Source organism: Pangasianodon hypophthalmus, chromosome 20, assembly GCF_027358585.1.
Source record: "Pangasianodon hypophthalmus isolate fPanHyp1 chromosome 20, fPanHyp1.pri, whole genome shotgun sequence".
Classification (NCBI taxonomy): domain Eukaryota; kingdom Metazoa; phylum Chordata; class Actinopteri; order Siluriformes; family Pangasiidae; genus Pangasianodon; species Pangasianodon hypophthalmus.
Genome location: NC_069729.1, coordinates 5,632,281 through 5,656,942, shown reverse-complemented (window position 1 = coordinate 5,656,942; position 24,662 = coordinate 5,632,281). Strand labels below are relative to the sequence as shown.

The 24,662-nt window shown below is 38.6% G+C and overlaps 1 protein-coding gene across 3 annotated transcripts in view; it reads left to right on the top strand.

Annotated features, from left to right (window-relative positions):
* Positions 1 to 24,662, top strand: part of cdh4 (cadherin 4, type 1, R-cadherin (retinal)) — a 397,112-nt gene that overhangs the window by 285,340 nt on the left and 87,110 nt on the right. For all 3 annotated transcript variants that reach the window (XM_026935538.3, XM_026935539.3, XM_053227230.1), the window contains one exon: positions 4,879 to 4,902. In XM_026935538.3, the coding sequence (XP_026791339.3) occupies positions 4,879 to 4,902 (24 nt within the window). The remainder of the gene's footprint in view (positions 1 to 4,878; positions 4,903 to 24,662) is intronic.

Sequence of the window (24,662 nt, the reverse complement as noted above, 5' to 3'; positions counted from 1 at the left end):
TTTATTTTAAATCACCAGTTAGAAATTGCACTCTGGTTACAGAAGAAACTAAACTAGTATTGTAATTGATTTAGCGGCAGTCAGGGAGAGCACGCAATGTGTTGAAGGTTAACACTTCAGTGTCCATATTTCAGTAGTGTCCAAGTGACAGAGAATGTGAGACATAGTTTTAAAGCTTTAAAAAGGTCAGTTTTGACACCTGGTTATTTGTAAAGCAGTTGTAAAAAGTATAAATTGTGTTTGCGTTGAACTAAGATGTCGGTGTTCCTGAGTTGCAGTAGAAAAAGTGGCATGTTTCCGATATATACAGTAATAGATGTTGTTAGAAAAGAAAAATGCTAGAAAAACTATTGGTGCGAAATCGCTTCTTAGTTCTGCCATGGCTAAAGACACACATAGGTTAGTATGGTCCTGATGTGGTATAAATCATTTGTTTTTTTTTGATTGTTTCTGAACCATAGCAACAGTTGTAGGGAACAGGTGGAAAAAAAAAGACAAAAATTGGGTATTGACCAATATTCTACAATATTATTAGACATAAAAACAATGTGGAACGTTTTTAATTTGGGCTACTTTTTAACCTTGTCTTAGTGCAAGTTTAACAAACATCAGTATGCCTAAAACCATGCTAGCTACACTACATGGCCAAAAGTTTGTGGACACCTGACCATCACACCCATCACATCCCAATCCAGACTTACAGACTTAGTCCTCCTTTGCTGTTATAATAAGCTCCACTCTTCTGGGAAGGCTTTCCACTAGATTTTGGAGCGTGGCTGTGGCGATTTGTGATCATTCAGCCACAAGAGCATTAGTGAGGTCAGGCACTGATGTTGGCTGAGAAGGCCTGGGGTGTAGTCGGTGTTCCAGTTCATCCCAAAAGTGTTCAGTGGGCTTGATGTCAGGGCTCTGTGGAAGCCACTCGAGTTCATCCAGTCCAACCTTGGCATTGTCATGCTGGAACGGGTTTAGACCCCTTAGATCCATTGAAGGAAAATTATAATGCTACAGCATACAGAGACCTTCTATACAATTGTGTGCTTCCAACTTTCTGACCACAGTTTGGGGAAGAACCACATATGAGTGTGATGGTCAGGTGTCCACATACTTTTGGCCATATAGTGTAAGTGTGATTTCTTCACACAGTGAATATCATACTTTGATCAAATTGTTGTACAGCTACAAGCTCTAATTAATTCAGCTTATGAACAGATACCGGCTCCACCAATTCTGCTCTGTTAGAGCATCATCAAAACAGACAAAGTTTTAAAATGTTTAAATGACCTAAGAAAAATATATTACTAACTAGAAATGTAATCAACAGAATAGAAGTGACTGAATTAATCAGGCGATGATCGGCCGAGTGAAGAGACTGATGTGGATGATGCTGATAATCAAAGAACTAATTTTCCATCAGTAGATTAGACTGTAAACGTAAATGAGGAGGGGTTTTTCAGTCAAGTCGAACTGAAACCTTTAACGTTAAGATTTTCTTCTTTGTTTGCCTCGCACCTCTGGGGTTGAGGGTTCGAATCCTGCCTCTGCCCTGTGTGTGTGGAGTTTGCATGTTCTCCGTGTGTTTCAGGGGGTTTCCTCTGGGTACTCCGGTTTCTTTTCCCAGTCCAAAGACATGCGTTGTAGGCTGATTGCTGCTCCAAATTGACCAAACCAAATCTCTTACCACATTTGTAAAAATACTAATGAGAATGAAATGCAGCTCAGAAACAAAAGAACCTTTGAGAAAAGCTAAAACTTGGCATCTTATCCTAACCTTCTGTAACCTGAGTTCTTGCGAATTTACAGTTGAGAGACAATTCTGAAACTGAACATGGACAGTGTAAGGCCCCTCAGTCATTGTATTCCTGTCAGTGATAACTTTTACTAGAATTACTTCATTTTGCTAGGATGGCTGTGGCTGCTTCAGTCCCATGATACTGCTGTGTTTACTCCAGATGTTTCAGGTTTCTCCACAGTTCTTCTCTCTCTCTCTCTCTCTCTCTCTCTCTCTCAGTACTCATGAAAGCCCAGCTGGGAAAATCACAGATGCAGTGGCTGATTGTGTGTTTGATGGAGATCATTTGGACTCCAGCTCAGCTGTGGGAAATTGAATTACCTTTACAATCTGTTCGTGCACTTTAGTGTGTGTATGTGATACGGCAGAAATGGTGTCTTCTTATTCCCACTGTTTCGAGTGTGTGTATGTACAGAAATTGCAGAAATTGCTATGATTGCACTTTCCCATTGCCCCTGCCTACAGTGTGAAATCCTTTCCTGTACGCTTTGCAGTGCCGAGTGCTTGGGTGGAACCGTATTAAACTTAGAGGATATTAGTTCAGTCACACACACACACATACACACACACACACGCACACACAGTTACACGCCCCTGACAGCACTCAGTGATACCGAAGAACAGTCCTGGGGGAAAGCACAAGCACACACACACACACACACACACCTAGTGTTCTCTTCACATTCTGCTGATTACAGGGTGATTTTAAAAACAGATATCAGAAGAAAGTGGGGAGAATCTCAGAGGATTATTACAGCCATGACAGGAGATGAAGTAGAACATAGTGTTAGAACTAGTGTGAGGCCAAGGTTAAAGGTCAAGAGTTGATTCTGTCGTGTATTGGCTTCATTTTGGAGCTGTTGTTCGATCAATATCTCAAGGTTTAGCTAGAGGTTTAACTTAACTTAAGGTTTAACTTAAATTCTGGTCAAGCACCAGCCAAATATCCCCTGCAGAATATGTTTAATAAATACTGTATATGTTTCGGGCTAGGAGTCAAAAACTAAAGATTTTTCAGGCATGAATTAAGAATCAGTTGGCTGATTCCATCCCCTTTCCCATCTTCTTTGTCTCTTTATGGAAGGCTTTGTCAACTCTCAGCACATAATAAAGCAAATAACACGCTTGGTGTTTTCACCTGCATTAGTAATAATTAGTCAAAACAAAGCCTGAATATGAAATAATAAAGCTTGTCATTTTTTCATAACCAACGTGACTAATTAGCCTGTAACCACATGAGGTTTTCCTTCACAGAGTAAAACACTGAAAATTCTGTTCTTACCGCAAACACTATTAATGCAGAATTCCACACAGACAGGAATTATTGTTCCACACCATGCATGATGTGAATAATGAATTTTTTTTGTTGTGTCATTTTGTTTTTATTAGCTTATGTTTTCGAGGATGTGTTTATCAGAGCTGGAGAGTATTAGAGTACATATGCAGTCTTCTGTAGTTTGTAGATTGATGCTATTTCTCACCTGCTCGTTAGAACATAGTTATAATTAATTATACACTATACTATTAAGCCAATTATACCATCTGTACAGGATTAAGAGCAATAATTTCTCATAGCTGCTCAGATTTCATCAGAAACATTACTCAACAGCTCAAAGGCATCACAGTAGCTATGTTGGATTATACCACAGCACTGTTGAATGCTCAAATCTGATTGGTCAGAAGGTGTCGATTACGTGAGGAACAACGCATGACAGATCGTATGTTTAAACAAAAATAAAAATGGAAATTAATTATTTTGCTAGGTCTGGAGAGCCTTATTCCACTTATACCACAGCAATTACAATGCTGAGTTTATGCATGAATGACATTTTAATGCTTTATAGTTAAGATGTTGTGGAACATCCAAGAGACAAGTTAGTTCCTGTTATCACTTACGATGTAGCTACTAGTGATCTCCTTTCTCTCTCTCTCTCTCTCTCTCTCTCTCTCTCTCTCTTTCTCTCTGTATCTCTTTCTCAAAAATTACAGTTTGTCATTTTACAGAGAAACCAGAAAGCATAAACTCCTCTGTCCTGAAGACTTTCCCATTCTGAGGAACTTTGCAAAGCACCGTGAACTTTTACAAAGCGCTGACAATTAAACATTTTTCTTTTTTAAAAACTTTTTTTTTTGTTGTTGTTTTTTTTAAGTTTTTTTTTAGTATTAGTCTTACATTATGTGGAGCGTCCACTGTACAAGTCCCTGAGTATGAGCTGTTAAAGAAACAATACCACATTAGAACGAGCACAGTAATTAGTAATTAGTAATTAATTAAGGAACCTTTAACTATCCAAAGAATGCTTCATGGATGAGGAGTTTAGCTATATGACAACGTCAAGGCGTGGAGGATGGCGAGAGACAGCTTGACATTTCTGGCAAATTATATTTTCAAGCAGAGAACGTACAGTGTGTACTCCTCCATAAGCTCCTGTTGGAAAAATTGGTCTGCTTCCTCTCTTCTTGCCTAAAAGCGGAAAGAAAAAAAATGGCCTTCACAAAACAAGGAATGCAGAGTGAAGAATTGTAGCTCACAACACACACACACACACACACACACACACAGTTGAGCAGCAATTTGTCTTCCTGTGTTGCGTCTTCTCAAAATAATCACCATAAATTCAAAGTGATGGCTTGGAAAATTTTTAGAAGAGTAACTAAAAAGGGAGAAAAAACTCTGTATGGCTCTCGTTGTGAGGTCCTGGGTTTTATTTAAAAAAAAGAAAAGAAAAGAAAAAGACGCAGATCTTCATATGTATACATCTTAGAGGAAAATGGAGTGTAATTCAGTAATGAACGTAAAATTTAAACGCTCAGAAGTTTGGAAGCATATGGATTGACAACAACAATTAAACTGTCAACCATTTGGATTTATTTTCTTGCGTAAGACGTATGACGTAACGGATTTTATACTTAATTACACTTTCAAAGAGTGTCAGGGATGAAATTGAGCATTTCAGAAAGTGATGTCCCAAGTGTCCTCAGTGTAAATTATACCTTACAGAGAAACCTTGTTGATGTTCGCTTGTGCGGAAATAATGTATATTAGGCTATACTGATCTCTCTCTCTCTCTCTCTCTCTCTCTCAGGTACTCTGCTGTCGTCTGCTCGAGGTGAGTAATACTACATATTCTGTCTGTGTGATTTCTGCAATTCCAAATTGGAACTGTTTTGTCACGGAATGCTCAAGACTTTTTTTACTCAGTCTATTGCTGTTATTTTGGGGAATATTTGTGTGTGTGTGTGTGCATGTATTGTTGATTGTGTAAATCTATGGAAGTGCATGGGGTTGTGATAATGCGCCTGTTAATTTGTTTGTGTGCACAGCCTAACAGGAACTAATGAAGGTCTGTCTGCTTTGTCCACATTTAGTGAACACACACACACACATTGTGTGTGTTTGTGTGTGTGAAACACAATGGGCTACACTGAGGCAGGGATGCATTTTGCTTTGTTTGTTGCTAGACAGGCGTATGATCCACCTGCAAAGCCCCAGGGCTCCTAGAGGGGAGGGAAAAAACAAAAAAAAAACACACATACACACCTGCACTCACAGTGTTGCATGTATTTAGAGAGAAAATTAGACAAAGTGCTCATGTGATGGGTAGAAAGTTGTGGATAGTGTGAGTATAGCAAGTCAATGAGTGTATGAGTGAACATGTGTGTAGAAGATAAACCACAAAAGAAGGGAATAAGAACTTGGCACAAAGCAGAAGATTTTTGTGGTATTTTTGTGTCCACTGTGAAAAGCGTTGTAATTGTAAAAGGGGGTGGGGCTTGAATAGGAATCTGTGGTTAAGTAAGTAAAATTGGCTGGAGTCTCTCTCATCTGTCAATCACAGCGACACTAGCCAATCATGAGCGTCTGTGAGCTCATGTATGCAGAAGAGGGAGGACAGTGCTTCCCTCTGAGTGTTACACGGTCCTGTGATGCAGCAGTTTAAAAATATGCAATTGGCTGGCTTTGTATGTCTTAGATGTCTGGGTCTGCCCAATGACCAATCGCACACACTGGTTATAATTGTTTCTATATCTCAAAACATAAACAGGGCACGACACTGGTGCATAGGGTAGCGGTGCTGCCTCATAGCTGTAGCATCCACGGTTTGAGCTCAGCTACTCTTCGAGTGGAGCTTCACAGGTTCTCCCCGTGTCTGTGTGGGTTTCCTTCAGGTTCCCCAGTTTCTCCCCAATTTGGTCAATTCCCACCCAGACATCTAAGACATGCAAAGCCAGCCAATTGCATAATTTTAGCAGATTTTAAATTTCGTACCCGACTATGCCGGCTTGTACGCATTCATTACTGGTCCTAAGCATCAGAGTGAGAGAAGGTGAGTGAGTGTGTATGAGTTCAAGAGCGAGAAAGAATGCATGTGAGAAAAGGCATGAACGAGACAGGAGTGTGGGGAGTTTAAAAAAGAGTTTGCAGGTGTCTTAGGGAACAGCAGTGTTTAAAGGGCAATCCTGTCTAATTGCGTCTGCAGGTTTTGTCCTGTTTGAAAGCAATGACATTCTCCACATTTTTTATTTTTTTTTTGTTATTCCTCCGCAGCATGCGGGAATATTGCACATGAAGTAAATTTCCAGCTCAGCACATTCCCATGTCCACCAGTGCAACAAAAGTCTTCTAAAATGCCAGTGCACTAAAATGCACTAGAAAATATTTGAATTGTATGAACTGATTTATTAGTAATCTTGAAAATCTCATTAGCAGCAGTTGAGACATAGAATGATGGTATATTGAATATATCCATTAAATAATAGCTACATTTGTTGGTCATATTATGATTAGGGCAATCTAACATGTAGCCCATATGTGTTAGCTTTAAAATGTGTAACAACTGTATAAGCTTACGTACTCAGCTTAGTTTATGCTGTAGATTCCAGTTTAAATATCATATCAGTATGTTTTTCTGCAGGTTGTGGTGGTGAAATTCAGTTTTTTTTTTTCTCCCAGCTTGCTAGCATTTTCTTGCTAGCAGTGTTTGACTGGTCTGGGTATGAGTTAGCCGGATAGCTAGCATCATGCCAATATGAAATAACAAACAAACAATGATGCGGAAAACACCCAAATTTAGCTATTTAATTCAGTCACCATGTGTTAATGTTAACTAGCTAGCAAGATTTTTCCAGAAACAAACTGAACCAGGAGTAGTAGAGTGAACTCTTTCTGTAACTGCTGCTTTTTTTTAAATGATTGTTGTTTTACAGTTAAGTAACATTAACTGTTCTTGCTAACCGTGTTACACTAGTGAGCAACAAGTCGCTCATGTCGCTTGTAAGTTTGTTTCTTGCGATTTTAGTTCCAATGAGAAACGGTAGTAGCCAAAATGTATGTAGCTTACAGCATACAATTTACTATACTATATAATTTATTTGTCTTTAAAATGTACTTAAAATAAATTCTATTTCATTAAAGTGAAAAACAGGTGAAAATTGGCTTCGTATAAGCTTTGTTAGCAATATAGCATCATGCACTAACTGTACTAGCTACATACACTCACCAGAGGCACTACCATATCCCTATATATCCTCATATCTTCTTCTAACTAAATAAACAGATATTAAATAACACACTAATCTTTGTGAAAATTGGTTGTTTGATTTACATGTAACATGCCAGGTTGTATTAGCTGTTAGCAGTGGAAGCTAACTGTACTAGCTACAAACACTCTCACCAAAGAGAGGCACCAATGATCTCTGCTACTTCCTTTGGCACTTTTTTCTTTGTGATATCTCTATACACATTTAATAAGAGGTCATATATAACAGCTTAAGAGTAGTTATATATGCAGTTATACGTTATATTTTCTTCCACTTTTTTCAGTCAAGCCGTACACAGGAATTGCAGGAAATGCAGATTAGATACATCTATGTACCCGATAAACAGGCAGCTGAGTGTAAGCTTTAGTTTTCTTCAGCAAATATACAGTTTAAAAATAATGACTAGTTAAAGTGTTTGTGGAGTAAATGTGCCAATGTCATGCAGTGAGAGGGAAAAATTGTGTGGTTTTATTTGTAGTGGTCTTATACTGGCACACACACACACACACGTGTGTCTTACTATCATATATAAGGACCTACCATTGACATTAATGCAGCTAATTAAATGCTGTGCTACACCTATATCTAATGCTAATCTTTAGGGTTAGATTTAAGTGGTGCATCCTTTAAGTGTAGATGCACAAAAAAAAAGCATAAAACATCGCTGTCCAATTAGGATACAATTCAAGATGGTCAATCTACTGTGCCAGGATACACAGACAATGCTCTCTTTCTCTCTCTCTCTCTCTCTCTCTCTCTCTCTCTCTCTCTCTCTCTTCTGTAGCCCAAAATTCACATACACTCTCCCACACACCCCTGCTGTTCTGCTTTGGAATAATACATGTTAATTAACCAAAATGTTCAACACACACTCCATCCATTTATCCATTTGAAGGCACTTTCCTTTTTTCTTTAAATCCCCCCATGTTTTTTTTCCCCTTCAGTCTCCTGAAGAATACCTGCTGAGAGATTTGAGACGGAGAGACAGATAGGCAGAGAAAAAAAAAGAGAGATAACTGTGTCCTTGACCTTGGCATGACATAGGCATGACATAGACAGTCTTTGTGAATTGTGAAACGTGAATTGAGGTCCGCACAGAGCCAAAGTGGATTTAACTGAACATTATTTCCATTTCTTTATAGTCATTCAGTGTGTCCTTATCAGCATGTAATTATTTGTACCTGTCATCCTTTCATGTTTAATTTTCAGCTCTAAACTTAGCAGAATTGCGCGTATGATGTGAACGGGCTAATGGTGGCATTTTGCCCTCATCTCTCTCCATGCAGTGCTAACATGATGCTCACGCTTAAGCTGTCAAACACCTTAATTATCAAGTAGAAAATCTCTCTTTCTCTCTCTCTCTCATTCCTTTTAATTGGCCCTACCTAAGCAAGGGAGAGGTGTAATTGTCGGAAGTGCAATGCTCGGCTGGTTTTAGAGCCCTCATCTGTATTCTCCATATTGATTATGCTTTTTTTTTTTCTTTTTTTAGACTGAGCAAATTATTCAGCTCCATCAAGGGCTCACACACAAATACACACACACACACACACACACCTCTTCCACAGCAATGAAAATGTGTCAGTGATGGTATAACTTCTTTCATTTATTGTAAAAGAAACAGGGTTATTGATTGCATGTGATTTTAATCCTAAATTGAAAAATGCAAAAAGTGTCATTTTTCAAAACACAGAATAAATTGATACTGTATATTCATAATGGAACATTGACTCAAAAAGGCGACTCTTTTTTTTTTTTTTTTTTTTAGCTGAATTGTAGTAAACAGCGTTAACATGCAGACGCCAGATGGTCCGCCTTGTTCTGTAGAGTTTGTGTCATGTAGACTTGTCAGCAAATAGAAAATATAAGACATGATGGGAAAATCTGGCCCTGTTAAAACTACCAAACTCTCTTTCTCTTTTTTTTTCTTTGAGTGAGCTGAGACTCAGAGAGCATCTAAAATTAGAGATCTCATGAGTCTCACGAGCCAAACTTCTAGTTTTCTCTAGAGAGTCTGGCGCGTGTCATCACTAAATGCAGCCAAGAACCAGGAAGAGGCTGTTTGACTAACATTGTAGATCAGGGGTTCTCAAATTTTCATCAGGGATGCCTTTAAATATAAAAATATATTCAACAGACCCCCTCATTAGAGATTTATTTTATATATAAGTAATCCATCTATTCAAATATTAGCCTCATTATTTAATAGTGTATACAATATTTTCTTCATTTATTAGAGTCATGGAGCTTTCTATTCCCGAACTCCACCACTATTTATAGACTTGTTTTTATGTTATTTTGGTTTGGATTAAATCCATTCAAGTCAAATGACCAGTCAAATAAGCTAACAACTATAGAGCTCAATTATGAATGTAACAACTTTGATGAAAGTGAATTGTGATGTCCATCACGGTAACAAAATGAAAAATTCACAGACTTCCTGGCCATGCTTCACAAACCTCACTTTGAGAACAACTCTTGTGAATGACCAAGTGCACAACATTTTATATAGCATGTAAGGATATCTTGTTTACTTACCTCTAAGTGCTTCAAACAAATCTCTAATAAATGTTAAAAGCATAATGCCATGAACTTTTCTCACTCCAGTGTCTGTATCTTGCTCTGAAAAGCTCACTGTTTTACAGAATTCAGATGTTTTGCTGTTAGAAAATGGTGGGCGACATGGATCAGATTGCAGTTATCAGTTGCTGTGTGAGCGTCTTCCTTAAACAGCCCTTTATGACAACTGACATAGACCTACACAAACTTTTATTAAGTGTTATTCCAACATGTGACAACTGTCTGGGGTTATTTTGACACATCACCTGAGTTAAGTAAAAGATTTTCATTGCCATAAAGTTGTGTTATGACATGTCGTGGACTATGAACATCATGGCAGTGTCACGATAATTAGCTTCGTAGCTCATTGTAGCTCTAGTATGTCTCAATCAAATAATCATAATGATGTGGCAATGAAGTTAATTGCAAACATCCATGTCAATTGACAACAAATGTTCTGAATCTGTTAATTATTAACCTTTTGCCTAATTGTGGAGTCTAATTGTGGAGGCTTTGCCTTAAAAGTTCATATGAATGAGCTGTTGCTATAGAAACGAAAATGTTTTACAACAAGGACATTCCTATAAACCTGTGATGTGTCACCTTATCATGAGTATTATTGCATTAAGTATTTTTTTACTTCCCTCTGTACTTCACTGCTTCAATTCTGTGAGTGCAGAGGTACACTCGCGGTGTGTGGGGATATTTTTACTGTAATGCCACAGGAAGTGGAGGTTGTACAGAGCAGCACAGAGATAACAGGTTAGATTAGAGGATAAAGTTTGTACTCTGCAGAGGGGAAGACCAGAGGAGGCGGATGGAGAGAAGACGGCACACTTGGGTTCATGTGTCAGCAGAGCTATATCTGTCCAACTAATTGTGCCACATTCGCTCTCAGCTGTCTGCTGAAATGCCCACAATGTCCAAGACGTGGTGATGACCAAGCAGCCTGTGTCATGTTCAGATAACAGAATGGAAGTGCAGTCAAACGCTGTCTGTAAGAGGAGAGCAGGAAGCTGCCTCTGGGCAATATGGACAGGATTGTGAGGGTGTGTGGATGAAAATGGCCAGAAAAACGAAGGAGGATGTACTAGAAAAATTTCTATATTCATTTCTGCATAAACTTCTAATTTGTTTGATTATTTTTTTTAAAAAAAAGGAGAGTAGAGAGTTCCCTTTCAAGCACCAGCTCTAATTGCAATCAGTAGTGTATTCAGTCAAAGGATTGTCCACCTGGTGGCTTTTGTGTGCATGTATCAGAGGAGTTCTACAGTCTATAAGGCTTTCTGTCATACAGCCACATACAAATCAAAAATATTATTCTGTGTGCCTGTATGAATATAATTTTTTTCATGGAATTCACACAGACACAGATGGTTTAACATAGAGTTGCTACTAGCAGCTAATAGCAAGCTGGTTCTTCAAAGTCACAGTGTGCCACAATAATGAAACACATTTCCATTGAATCAGCCTTATCCAAAGGAAATGTGCACGTTCACTAGCAGTCCAATGGCATAGTAGAATGGCATAGTGAAAAATCTTAATTATACTCATGAAATCCCATAATGCACTGGTATAGGTTAGTGTCCAAATTATGTACCCTAGATGGTAATGTACTTTGCAGCTTGTTGGGAACAGGAAATATCCCCAAGCCCTCCGGAGTCTATCCCGTGGACACTGCGTGTGAGGTGAGAATACACACTGGATGGGTTGCCAGTCCATCGCAAGGCAGCATGCACCCACAAATTCAGAGCTAGGGGTAATTTAGAGTAGCCAATCCGCCTATCCTTTTTTGGGAGGTGGACAAAAACTGGAGAACCCAGAGGAAACCCTCTCAGACACAGAGCGATTGAAAAAATGTGCGATCCGTTAAGGTGTTCCTGACTGATTCCTTACATTGGGATGTGACTGAGGTCTGTTGAAAGGAAAAGGCCAGGAAGAGGAGAAAAGTTCCCTGTTCTGCTTGAACGACTTTCACATCTGAGCGGGAGTTAGAAAATCAATCCGTGTAAAAGGACACGGCAGTTGCTTTCCAGAGCCAGTACCCTTCTTTCTAATTCTCCAGACAGCTGGGCTGGGGAAGTGAAGGCTCTGGGCCATGTGGAATCGTGTTGGAGTTCAAAGCAAGTAGAACATAGGGACAGACACACACACACACACACACACACACACACACACACAAACAAACAGACTGTGGAGTCCTTCTGGGTGAATAGGAAGGAAATGGAAGAAAGAATCAAGTGGTTGACTACATTAGCTCCATATTTTCAACTAATATCGGACTAATATCGGTCTAATCAAAGTAAGAGTTTGGAAGTTTTTAAGCCCTGTGATGGACTGAGGTCTCATTTGGGGTCTATCTATGCCTCGCACCCAGTGTTCCCGGGATATGCTCCAGATTCTTCGTGACCCAGACCAGGATAAAGTGCTTACCGAAGGTGAACGAATGAAATCTAGTTATGGGTCGTGTGAGGTAAAAGACTTTAGTGCTGTTACCATTTCAGTGCTTCATTACAGGGCTGTGATTCTGCGGAAACAACACAAAGACCAGATGTCGACCTTTAGTTGATCTTTTCAGAATTAGAATCCATGTCAAGCTTTATATGCCGTTGTCTTAGGAGTGTTCAGTAGAATGTTGGCATACTTTCTCATTCATCCATTTGATTTCATCATACTTTTGCTTCCATTCACCAACATTCTGCCTAACTTGGCTTTTTTTTTTTTTTTTTTTTTTTAAAAACATTTGCCTTTCCATTTCCTGCTTCATTTTTCTTAGTTTTCCTGAGCTAAAAGTGACCTAGTCCCTCTGTCCTGCCATCTCGCTCTCTTTCCCAGGAAGGTCTTTAGAGAATCGGATGTGACCATTCAAATCCCAGCACATATTAACTAGCCGAAGCCACTGGCCTGCTTCAACTCCCACAGTTGAATTACAGCCTTTTCACTCCTGAGAACACACCAAGACAAAAAAATACATTTTATTATACACTTGCGTCCACCTTCTTCTTCCCAATCCTTCAGAGGAGCAGCAAATAGTTAATAGCTAATTAGTTAATGCCAAAATGCCTATGTTGCATATGACATTATAGGAAGTTTTTTATTTATTTATTTATTTATTTTTTGCAAGAAAGCGCTAAAGAACCAGTGATCGTTGCCCAATGTCATAGTCTGCTGCTGTAGCCCCTCCATCTCAAGGTTTGACATGTTCTGAGATGTTTTTTTGCTCACCACGTTTGTAAAGAGTGATTATTTGAGTTATCTGTCAGCTTGAACCAGACTGGCCATTCTCCTCTGGCCTCTCTCATCCAAAAGCCATTTCCGCTTGCAGAACTGCTGTTCAGTGGAAGATTTTCATGTTTTTCACAACCTTCTGTGTCAACTCTAGAGATTGTTGTGTGTGAAAATGCCATGGGATCAGAAGTTTCTGAAATACATGATTGGCTGATTGGATAATTGCACGAATGAGCAAGGGTACATATATATTATCTATAAACAGTAATTCCCTCACCAGCCTCTCTTTTTTCTCTCTCTCTTGAAGTTAATAAGATAAAAAATGCAGCATGTCATGTAACCAAGTGATTTCATGTTATCACAAGCAGGAAATCTTTCAAATATGGGTTCTTTCAAATAAGCCTCCTTAATCAATTGATTAATTGAATATTCTGGTGCCTTTGAGACCCAAACCAATCCCAATTATGATTTTCTTTAATGAGATTGGGTTGAAGTGCTTTAAGCTATTACATATTGTAGCTATGAAACATTTGTCTGTCACATTTTAACATCACATGCATAGAGTATAGCTTGAGTAAATCTGTGATGTCAGTAATTTTACTAGCTTTCACCTTTGGAAACTGCATAGACAAAACATGCTTTTCAACAGGTCTTGTTAGTTTGTGCTAATGTTCTGTCTACGAGGAGATAGAAATCTCCCACGTCAGTATTATATTCCTCCTTCCTCCATCGAACATTTTAATCACACCTTTCTGTGATCTGGCATCACCATCTTCCCTCATTTCTGCTGGAGAGATGGCGAGTTGTTAATGTGATGTAGCATATGTGCAGATATCAGCCTGAATATGAAGAACAGTCTGTAGTCATGGAGCTGGATAAATATGTGAACTCGGCTCGGGCTCGCTAGTCAAATCCACTTGATGAAGACCTTGAGTTCAGTTCACTTTTTCTCTCTGGTTCTTTTCTTTCTCTCTCTTCCAGTTGATACTTGTTTTTCTCTTTTGCTATTTGCCTTTGGCCAGTCTGTCTTCATAAGTGTATCTCCTTCTTTCTTTCTTTAGCATGGTTGTGGTGGACATGGACTATAAATGCACTATATGGCCAAAAGTTTGTGGACACCTGACCATCACACCCATATGCATCCCCCCCCCCCTTGCTGTTATAATAACTTCCACTCTTCTGAGAAGGCTTTCCACTAGATTTTGGAGCGTGGTTGCAGTCTGCATTTCAGTTCATCCCAAAGATATTCACTGGTATTGAGGTCAGGGCTCTGTGCAGGCCACTCGAGTTCTTCCACACCAAACTTGTCTTCCATGTCTTCATGGAGCTTGCTTTGTGCACAGGGGCATTGTCGTGCTGGAACAGGTTTGGGCCTCTTAGTTCCAGTGAAGGGAAACTCTAATGCTACAGCATACAAAGACATCCTAGACAATTCTATGCTTCCAACTTTGTGGCAACAGTTTGGGGAAGAACCACATATGAAGTGTGATGGTCAGGTGTCTACATAGTTTTGGCCATATAGAGCAAGTAAGATCATACTCATCATCTGTTTTTTCCAAGAGATACTCATCTCATCATTTTTTCCTACACAGGGGCTTGTACATAATCTAAGGCTAATACAGTGAACAGATTAAGAAATATGTGATTTAACAAAAAAATGTATAATCATTCATATGATGAGGCTTTCTATAAGTAGATGTTTATGTAACATTTATCGAAGGAGACTCCAGTGTCAGCACTTTGTACATTTTCCACCACTGGAGAGTCTTCAATACAGAGAACTGCGCTTTCAGGTTTCTTGATAACATGACAAGCTGTGTATTTTTGTGTCTTATTAACTTCAAGAGAGGCTGGTGAGGGAATGACTGTGTACAGCTGTTATAAGGTAAGTGATAACAGGAACTAACTAACAAGATTAAACAATTATAAATGGATAAAAAGTATCACATGTTCCTCATTAACAAATTAATTGGAATAAAACATTTCAGGATGTGCTCTTATAAGGAAAATAATAAACTTTGGAGAGGTAATATTAACTCCCTTTCAGGTTGGGCTGTATCACACCAACCAGTAGTTCATTATTTTCCTATAACAGCATGCCCCCATGTGTTTTATTCTTTACTATGACCCATTTCTTCACTAAGCACTTACCCAAGCAAAAAAAACAAAAACAAATAGTACTATGTTTTTATTGTTGTACAAATTCACTTAATGTCATTTAACATTGGCTGCCTCATGCTGGTGTGACTTTTTGTGAGTTTTATTACTTCAAATTTGAAAGAGCAATTCATTAGGATCATAAAAATGCTCTGCCTACAAATTGCAAATTGCAAATTGCAAAAAAAAAAAAAAAAAAAAAAAAAAGCACAACGCCTCTCCAAATGCTTCCTCTTCTGTTTCATTCTCTTTCGGGCTCTCAAGGCCCTTCTCAAGGCTCCTCTCAGGGTTTGTCAATGAGTCTCATCTACAAGGTGAAGAGATCCTCCAATCGTATCTTTGCTGAGTGAAAAGCCTGCTCATCAGGAATCAATAGCCATTTTCTAACCACTTTGGTCTATGGGGGAAAAGAGGGCAGAAGATAGAACAGCAGAAAAAAGAAGAGGTCTCTCTAGTGTCAGGTTTTAATACGAGATTAAGCCGCTCTACCTCATTAAGGAGTGTAGTGATGTCTACTCAATCCTGACACTCAATCCCAAGGGGGTATTAAAGGTCAGGTCTGATCATTGACCATGTTTTGAGCTTTCAGCATCTGTGTGTGTTTTAGCATGCTTATGCATGCAAATCATTATCCTGCATCTTGATAGCAAGTGCAGCTTTTTCACAATAATCATGCTCTAACTTTGAGCTATTCAATTCAGTTTTATTTGTATAGCGCTTTTAACAATGGACATAGTCACAAAGCAGCTTTACAGAAATATATAGATTCAGGATATAAATTTTAAATTTATAAATTTATCCCTAATGAGCAAGCCAGAGGTGACTGTGGCAAGGAACAACTTCCTGAGACGATATGAGGAAGAAACCTTGAGAAGAACCAGACTCAAAAGGGAACCCATCCTCATCTGGGTGACAAAGAATAGTGCAAATATAAACAATTCCCTTCTACAATTGTGTACTACATGGTCAAAAAGTGCAATTCACTGATGGAGTACAAAACTGTTTGTGGCAATTACAGTCCTAAAGCTGTCATAGCAATTGTAGTCCTAAGTTATCATAGCAAAACTGTTTGTATCAACTGCAGTCCACAGCCATCTTCATGGTATTTAATTGGTATCATCCACAGTAATCTCATGTAAGTTGAGGCTGTCCGTGTGAGGCCATCCTCAGCAGCTGCATGTAGTTTCCAAGTGACGAGAACTCCAACCAGAAGTAGGGCATCAGGATGGATCAGGCAGGTCCGGAGAGCAGAAGGAGTCAGGCTCACTGGTATCTAAGGAGTAGCATGTGTAGCTCGACAGAGAGAGGGAGAAACAGAGATTATTAGGTATGCTAATTGTCACATAATGATTAAGTACAATGTACAGTGTGTGCAGAGTTCAAGCAGGGACTCCAGCAAGACTAGCTATGACAGCATAACTAAAAGGGAGAGCCAGAAGGTATCACACACATGAGGGCGCCCTGGGACAAAAAGCAGCCAGCCACTCCACCGTCAACAAACCTGACAGTGCAAACACACCTGTCACCTAGCTGCATCAGGGTCTGCGCAGCCTTTGATCACCGTAATACAATTTTAAAAATAGATAATGCACCCACTTAGCCATGATGCAGTAATGATTTTGGCAATGTAGCCACCTGCCTGGGAGCGTGAGTGCACAGTGGGAACCTGCATGCACTTTTTCCAAGGTCCCACTATCATTTCAAGCTTGTAGAAAATGTTGCACGTCAGCAGTGCATTCAGCCATAACTAATTATCTGCCATGTTAATCAATTAGTCTTTCCACATTGAATATTCACATCACGTTATGTCAGCACTGTAAGCTTGAACAATCTATTCACATACACATCCTAGATTTTTTTTCTCAACGTGATTATTGAATATTACAAATCCTACAGTTTATTGCCATTATGATTTAGGCATTTAAGTTGTTACCATAGTAAAAAAATTACTATTCTTAAAAAAAATAGGAGATGGAAATTGGGTTCCTTTTGACTTAAAGAAGGATGGTTTTATCCTCTGCTTCAATATCTTTTATGTGCAGACAAAAAGTACCTCAATTTCCACATCCATGTTTATATTGTCTGTTCATACTCCTCCAAAATATGAAATGGTCATAACAGATTCTGCAAAATTTGTATTACTGCTATTTTTTTGGCTGGTGTAAATGGGCTACCAGGGCTAATCCCTGCCTGTCTTTCACAGATAAAAAGATATAAAATATATGGTTTTGTTTCTGGCATCCACACCATTATCTGGTAGATAATCTGATTTTGGACTTTTGTGGAAACAAGCACACACATGAAATGAACCTAGTAGAGCATTATAGACTGGCATCATTAAAATGTATGTAATAGCTATTCATATTATACCATCAATAAGACCTCATGATATAATGCATTGCCAGTTCCCTCTCCATTGTTTATTATTTTCTTCCTCTTAAGAAGGATTCGTCAGGGTCTTTGCTTCCTGACGTGGTTAACCCTATCTAATAGGGAAATTCCTCTGGTTTAGGGTGTAAAAGAGTTACCCCAAAGTGGGTTGTAGATTTAAGCTTTGTTTTCTGAGACCATATGGCACGGCAGCTACCAGTCATGGAGGCTGAGGTCTAACAAATGCTTCCTACAAGACATGTGAAGTCAACCCTGCATCGTTTTTTTTAAACTGCTGATCGCACAACAGCATAGGACAGCTGAACAAGCCTGAAAGCAATAAGCGTCATGTTGTGTTTGTGAGTGAGTACCTTGTGATGATAGGTGAAACCTTAGACATCTGATGAGGATCGAGGGAAATTAAATCTAAATGCTTAGGTTAGTTTATTTTGTTTGAAAGTGTAAGGAATATTCAAATTCTACAGAAAGCAATCCCAGTGCATACCGTACTACAATCTGACTGCAACAAGTATTAATTAATTTTCCTGAGGGGAGTCACGGTGGATGAAAAGGTCAGCCCAGACTTCTCTATAACCAGACACACATTCCAGCTACTCCTGGGGGATCCCCAGACATTCCCAAGCTAACTGTGGGGTGTAATCTCTCCAGTAGGTCCTGGGTCTGCCCCGGGGTCTCCATCCAATGGGACATGCCTGATAAATTCAATACATTCTCTATATTCATACATTAGATATGCAAAATACTAATGGATCTATTTCATATCTTGGTTCCGGATCATTCCAGAGAGGACACTGGTGCACTCTTGATGTGACTGGGGGTTCCACTTTCTTGAAAAGATTTATTTCTGGAATTGACCTTCATGTTTACATTCCCCATCCTGAAACAAGGTTGTAGGGAAAGCAAATAAATAACGGGTAAGACAAGAGTCACCTTTACATTTTTTGAGCACCACATCAACTAAGGACTAAACAAAGAGATATAACAATGTGTAACATGATCTCAGGACACCTCTCCTCCCTGCCAGCAGAGGTCGCACTCACCTGAATACTAGCACAGCCTCTAATTATCACATCCCGGTCACTTAGTGATTCAAGAGAATTTAAGTAGTTTATAGCGTATTGTTCATTGCGAAGTCTTGCCAATTCCTATATCTTCGTAAGTTCTGAGTTTTGTTATTACTGACGTATTTGTCATGTACTGAACCCTTGCTGCATATTTTGGATGTCTCTTTGGCTTACCCTCTGGCCTTGTTGTATTTTACCGATCGTGTTTTTGACCATTTGCCTGCCTTGTTCACCTTGTTTGCTGAAATCTGTAATAAGTCTCTGGATCCTCACTCTACTCCTATGTTACACAGCATCTCACAAAGGAATACCGTAGTATAGAGTCTCAATAGGTCTTTCCTCCAAATGATGCCCATTTCTGTTTTGTATTCTTGTATATTCCACATCATATTTTCTTTTCTCATTCCTTGGCACTCCATTTACTGGCTCCTGGTCCACCCGTTGCTGTTTGTCAACACTAAACATTTTCTTGATCTTGTTCTTGGTAACATGTTAACACCATGAGATCCCTAAAGTGGTTTCAAAGCACCAATGATAGAAAACACCTTGATGCACATCCTTTTTTTCCCTTTTCCCCATACATTCACTCAACCATGAGTGAAATACCATGTCTGTTTAGCTAAATCCTGTGCTGCAGTTAGCATCTACATGCCCATTTCTGACAATATTGCTTCCATTACTCTTCATAAATACATATTATACCACACACTGTAGTCTTCGTATCTCAGTCTTGTTGCCTCTTTCCTAAAATCAGCCTGCAGTCACACTCCCTGTTTTTTTAACCTGAGAGTAGCTGATGAAAGCCAACGGCTCTTGCATATAAGTAGCATTGCCCTGTGAGACCCACAGCAGTAATTTGCAATTCATCCACCCAGTCCCTAGAGACACAGACTGAAATATAAAAGAAACACTGTAGGGATGTATCCGGTGAAATAGGTGTATATGAGATACATTAACAGCTTCGCTTTAGTGACCTTTACATCACAGCAGATGTGTCATCCTTCCACAACATAATCTTGTCCTCACTTATGGTAGCACGACTTGACATTTTCCATCGTAATACTTCCCTATGGTTGGAGTATGATTGCGATTAGTGATGCTAATGGCTTAGGTAATGACACTGAAAGCGAGAGAGAGCAGACCTCTGGGTTATGTACAGAGATCCCAGCAAGCTGTACACATCTCCAGAGAGCTTCATTACACACACATGATACAATTAATCAGAAATAACCAGAGCGCTGCGCCTTAACACACTAGGGGAGGGAACGGTAATGGTTCTTTATACACACATGCACACAGTCATACAGGGAGAGAAAACACACAATCTACAGCACGCACACAATTTACACGTTATAGGAATACTTCTGCCCCGGCTTATTCGTGTAATTATCCAGCCACACAATCATGTAGCGACAGCATGAGACATAAAATCGTGCCAATACGGGTCAGGAGCTTCATTTAATTTTTTTTACATCAAACATCAGAATGGAGAAGAAAAGAGATCTCTGTGACCATGGCATGTTTGTGGGGGACACACGGGCTGGTTTGAGTATTTCAGAAACTGCTGATCTCCTGGGATTTTCACGCAAAACAGTCTCTAGAGTTTACACAGAATGGTGCAAACAGCAACAACCAAAAAAAAACCATCCAGTGAGCAACAGTGAGCAACATCAAGCTAACAGGAAGGCTACAGTAACTCAAATAACCACTCTTTATAACTGTCATGAGCAGAAAAGCATCTCGGGGCACACAACACACTGAACCCTGAGGTGGATTGAACCACAACAGCAGAAGACCACATTGGGTTCCACTCCTATCAACCAAGAACAGGAATCTGAGGATAGGTACATATAAACAATGAGACGCGAAGCAGGCTTTTGGGGACGTTCACAATGTAAAATATACACATACAGCATGGTCTTAGCATGCAGTGGGCCGATTTGCATGGACACTTTGGATGGCCTCCAGTTTATCAGTGTGTGTGTGAGTGAGAGAGGGAAAGAGAAACAGTGTGGGACGTGGGATATGAAGAGCATATGCCGTATGTTCCGTGGTGTGCAGCATAGAGTGCTAATGACTCTAACCATTAAGAGATCCATTGAGATTCTCTCTCACAGGGAGCCGTGTGTGTGGGCAGATTGTGTTTGCGTGTGATTGTGTTTGTTTGTGTGTGTGTGAGTGAGAGCGAGAGAGAGAGAGCGAGAGTGAACTGAACTGATAATCACTCATGCATAGGACTGTGTATATGGGTATGTGCATGCATATGTAATTTGTGTGTGTGTGTGAAATTTGGCATGCTGGCATATGAAAAGTTTCATTCAAAGGCGCAGTAGATCTATTTTTAAACATTTTAGTAATTAGAGATGTTTTTAGTTACACATACCATTCAAGCACTTCATATCATATTCCTTCAATTTATTTAAGCACAGGCTTATATATTATAAAAATGTATATTACTAACCTAATATTAAACTAATACCTAATATTTTGGTACATAAAAAACAGCTTTTTGTAAACAATATACATTGACATTAAAATAAGCAATGAATAGTTTTGGAAATGATCAGAAATCAGTTAAATCATAATAAAATGGGGGGAAAAAATCACATTAGTCTGTTAAACTAATCAAATTATATAACGAATAGGCAACGTCACTCCTTCTGTTTGGCTGAAAGTTAATATTCCTGTTTTGGTTATTTAAATCAAAATGGCAAAATTTGCCCAAAATGGCAGATATGAAGCTTTTAATGGTCTTAACAACAAATCATTGGTCAGAAAATTTAGTCTGAATGAATGAATTAAATAAATGAAACAGATGCACTCCTGAGAGCTCCTGTGCCACCATTTGCTGGTTTATTTTGCTGCAGTGAACTGTTTAGCTAGAAACAGGGAAATTCACTTGTATAGTCTTCTTGTATGCAAAGGTAAAATCATGATAATGGTTAAAATGTTTGAGGTAAAATATAAACTACCACATGTCTGGGTGTAGAAAATTTTTCAAAAATATCTTCTGGGATGTTTACTTTTTCTTAAAAGTTTAGTCATTATTTGGTTATGTGCCACCTGACGCAGCCCATCAAGGGCCACAAGGCTTAAATAAAGAAATAAAAGGGAAAAGTCATCCCCTAATAATTTCCTTTATCTATTTGTTTGATTCTTGCTAATTTCTTTACCAATGACTTTTTGTTAAGACCATTAAAAGTAGTTTTTTTGTTTGGGGTTTTTTTTTTGGGGTTTTTTTTTTGCCATTTTGGGCTTGGCCCAGTTTTTTTGCTCAGGAGTATATTTTATGCTGGCTAATGAAGGCTAACGTAATGAACAAGTAATAAAAGCAAAAAGCCATCAGTGAAATATTAACCTGAATTGTGAATTTACATAATCAAGTCTGACAAGCATAACATATTGACATTTTCACAAACCTAAACATATAAATTATGTCACAGTTAAGTCTTGGTCTGAACTGTTGTCACTTAGGAGGCTCAGCTTTACTCTTACACAAGAACACATTCTGCTCATCTTAATTTTGGAGTGTGTATGTGATTGAAAGGCACATTAAAATGCCATTAGCTTTGAGATTAGTGTAACTCATGACAACAAATGGATCCTGCACATAAATTTGCATAAATAGTGGTTGCAGTGAATTAGTGTTGCTTAAAGAGTAATTTATTTTTAAGCTGTACAGTTGGAAATTTTCTCGTTGTTTGAAGCAAACTAATAATAATAATAATAATAATAATAATAATAATAATAATTTGATTAAATGAATGGTAGAAGTTAAAATGACTTTTCCTTCTTGTCTCCTTTCAAGTAAAACAGGTTCCTTCCTGGGGCCCTGCTTTTTCAATAATATATAAATGAATATATAGACACAGAATTATGTCCAGGAACACAGTTCCATCATGTCCACTGTGTCTGGTAGGATCACCACCTCACTCTCCTGATGTTACTGTCATGTTTATTTCTGGATGTTATTTACAGTACCTTTTCCCAGTGTCTGAGAAGTAACAACCTTCATTTGAGTCGAATAAGCCTACTTCCTGTTAGGAGAATATAAATACTAGGCTAGTTTTTCCTTCAGGCAAGCTGTATCAAACTAAAACCTAAACTTGCCACATAAAATACATATCAGATATAAATACTATGTTACAAAAACCAGTTATAGTAAAACAATGCGCTTTGTCCTGCGAGCATTTTGATTGGTTGACGTCAAGTTATCTGTTAAAGAATGCTTTCATCTTCAGTAACGGCTGTATTCAGAGTTGAATTAAGCGTGCAGTGAGGATTTAATAGTGCTATTTTATATGTTACTTAAAAATAATGAGGGTGGAAGCCATATTGTTCTGTCAGATGTCTGTTTCGATGCTTGCAGTTTTCTCATTTACATGTCATCATATCCATTAAAAATTGTTTTATCGTATTACATTTATTACAGCAAATAAAATAAAATGCTGTTTCCTTCTTCAGTCCACATTTTATATCCCTGATTTTTGTTGGGCTTAAAAGCAAGTGGGAAAACCCCATCTCAGAAGTTTCTACTCATGAAAAATCTATCAGCTTCAGTAGTCTGAACTAATTGCAGGTGAGTTTCATAATCTAAATGGTGAAACCCAGAAAATCGACTTAAGCAGCTGCATAACCTGACTCTAGATATGAGTAAGTTTCCCTGCATAATTCTTGGGGCAACTTTTAGGTCACCAGCTGAATATGAATATGGCTCTATGAAAATAAAAACTTTATTGTGCACAGTGTGACTGTCTGAGTGCCAGATGAATGAGCAAACTCTCTTGTCGTTTCACTGTTATCAGGTTAGCTTGCTACCATTAGCTGCGTGTTGTTTTTCCTTGTTAAGCAGGAATGAATTTGATGCCTACAGCTCTGTGTTAAGCCAAATCAGAAATCTGGGGTGAGTTTTTGTCTGTACTTCTTTTGGACATGTTGACATTAAGACGTACCTCAGCTGGAATACACCATGCATTTGAAAACTCGCAGCAATTCAAACCCAGCAGTTACGACTGTAAATTACTGTGAATTAACATTACAGGATTTAAAAAGAAAAACGTTTTGTGGGTTGGTTTCTTTTTGGATATATTCATTGTGATGGGGATTCAAATTAAAAATGAATTCCCACATTAATATTTAGGCTGTGTGCATCAGTCTGTTTCTTGTGATTTCCTTACAACAGCTCTTTTTTTTCCTGACTGTACCCCTGGCAAAATGGAGCTGGACTAAATTGCATTGAATAGCTCTCTTTCTCTCTCTCTTTCTCTCTCTCTCTCTCTCTCTCCTTTTCTCTTACTTCTGCATGCCTGTCAGGCATAAAGTGGGAGATCAACGTTGGATCTATTGTTTCTTTATTCAGTAAAGTCAAAGAATAATGGATTTAATCATTCTTTCTCCCCCGTGTGTCTAAAAAGATCATTGATTAGTTCTTGCATTATAAATGAAGAAGTTGTAGTCTTAAATACACAACAAAATGTCACTTGTGCCTTTGCTGACAGGCATCTTGACATTTGTGTGAAATACCCTTTAGTAATTGCGAGGATTTTGAAGATAAATTATAGCGCAGTTGAAAATGGGCTCCCACTGTGTAACCATGAAGACTGTTATAATCCATACTGCCACAAGGCCATGTGCTTAAAATGAGCCGAAATTATTAGATGGGATTTTAGATAGGAAAAGACAGAGAGGATTTTAGCTTCTGCTTTGATGATAAAGTGTTTGAATCAGATTCTTACAAAGTGTTTAAATGTGCAGGGTAAAGAATTTCTCTAATTTCTGCAAAAATACTGGGTTCAAACTAGTATGATAATTTAAACTTGTCTGATTGGTTAGAAGGTTGATTAATTTTCTATAACTGCAGCTCGGACTGCAGCTCGTTCCAAATGTAATTTTTTATATTAATGCACTCCTTCTAATGTGTTATCATTTCT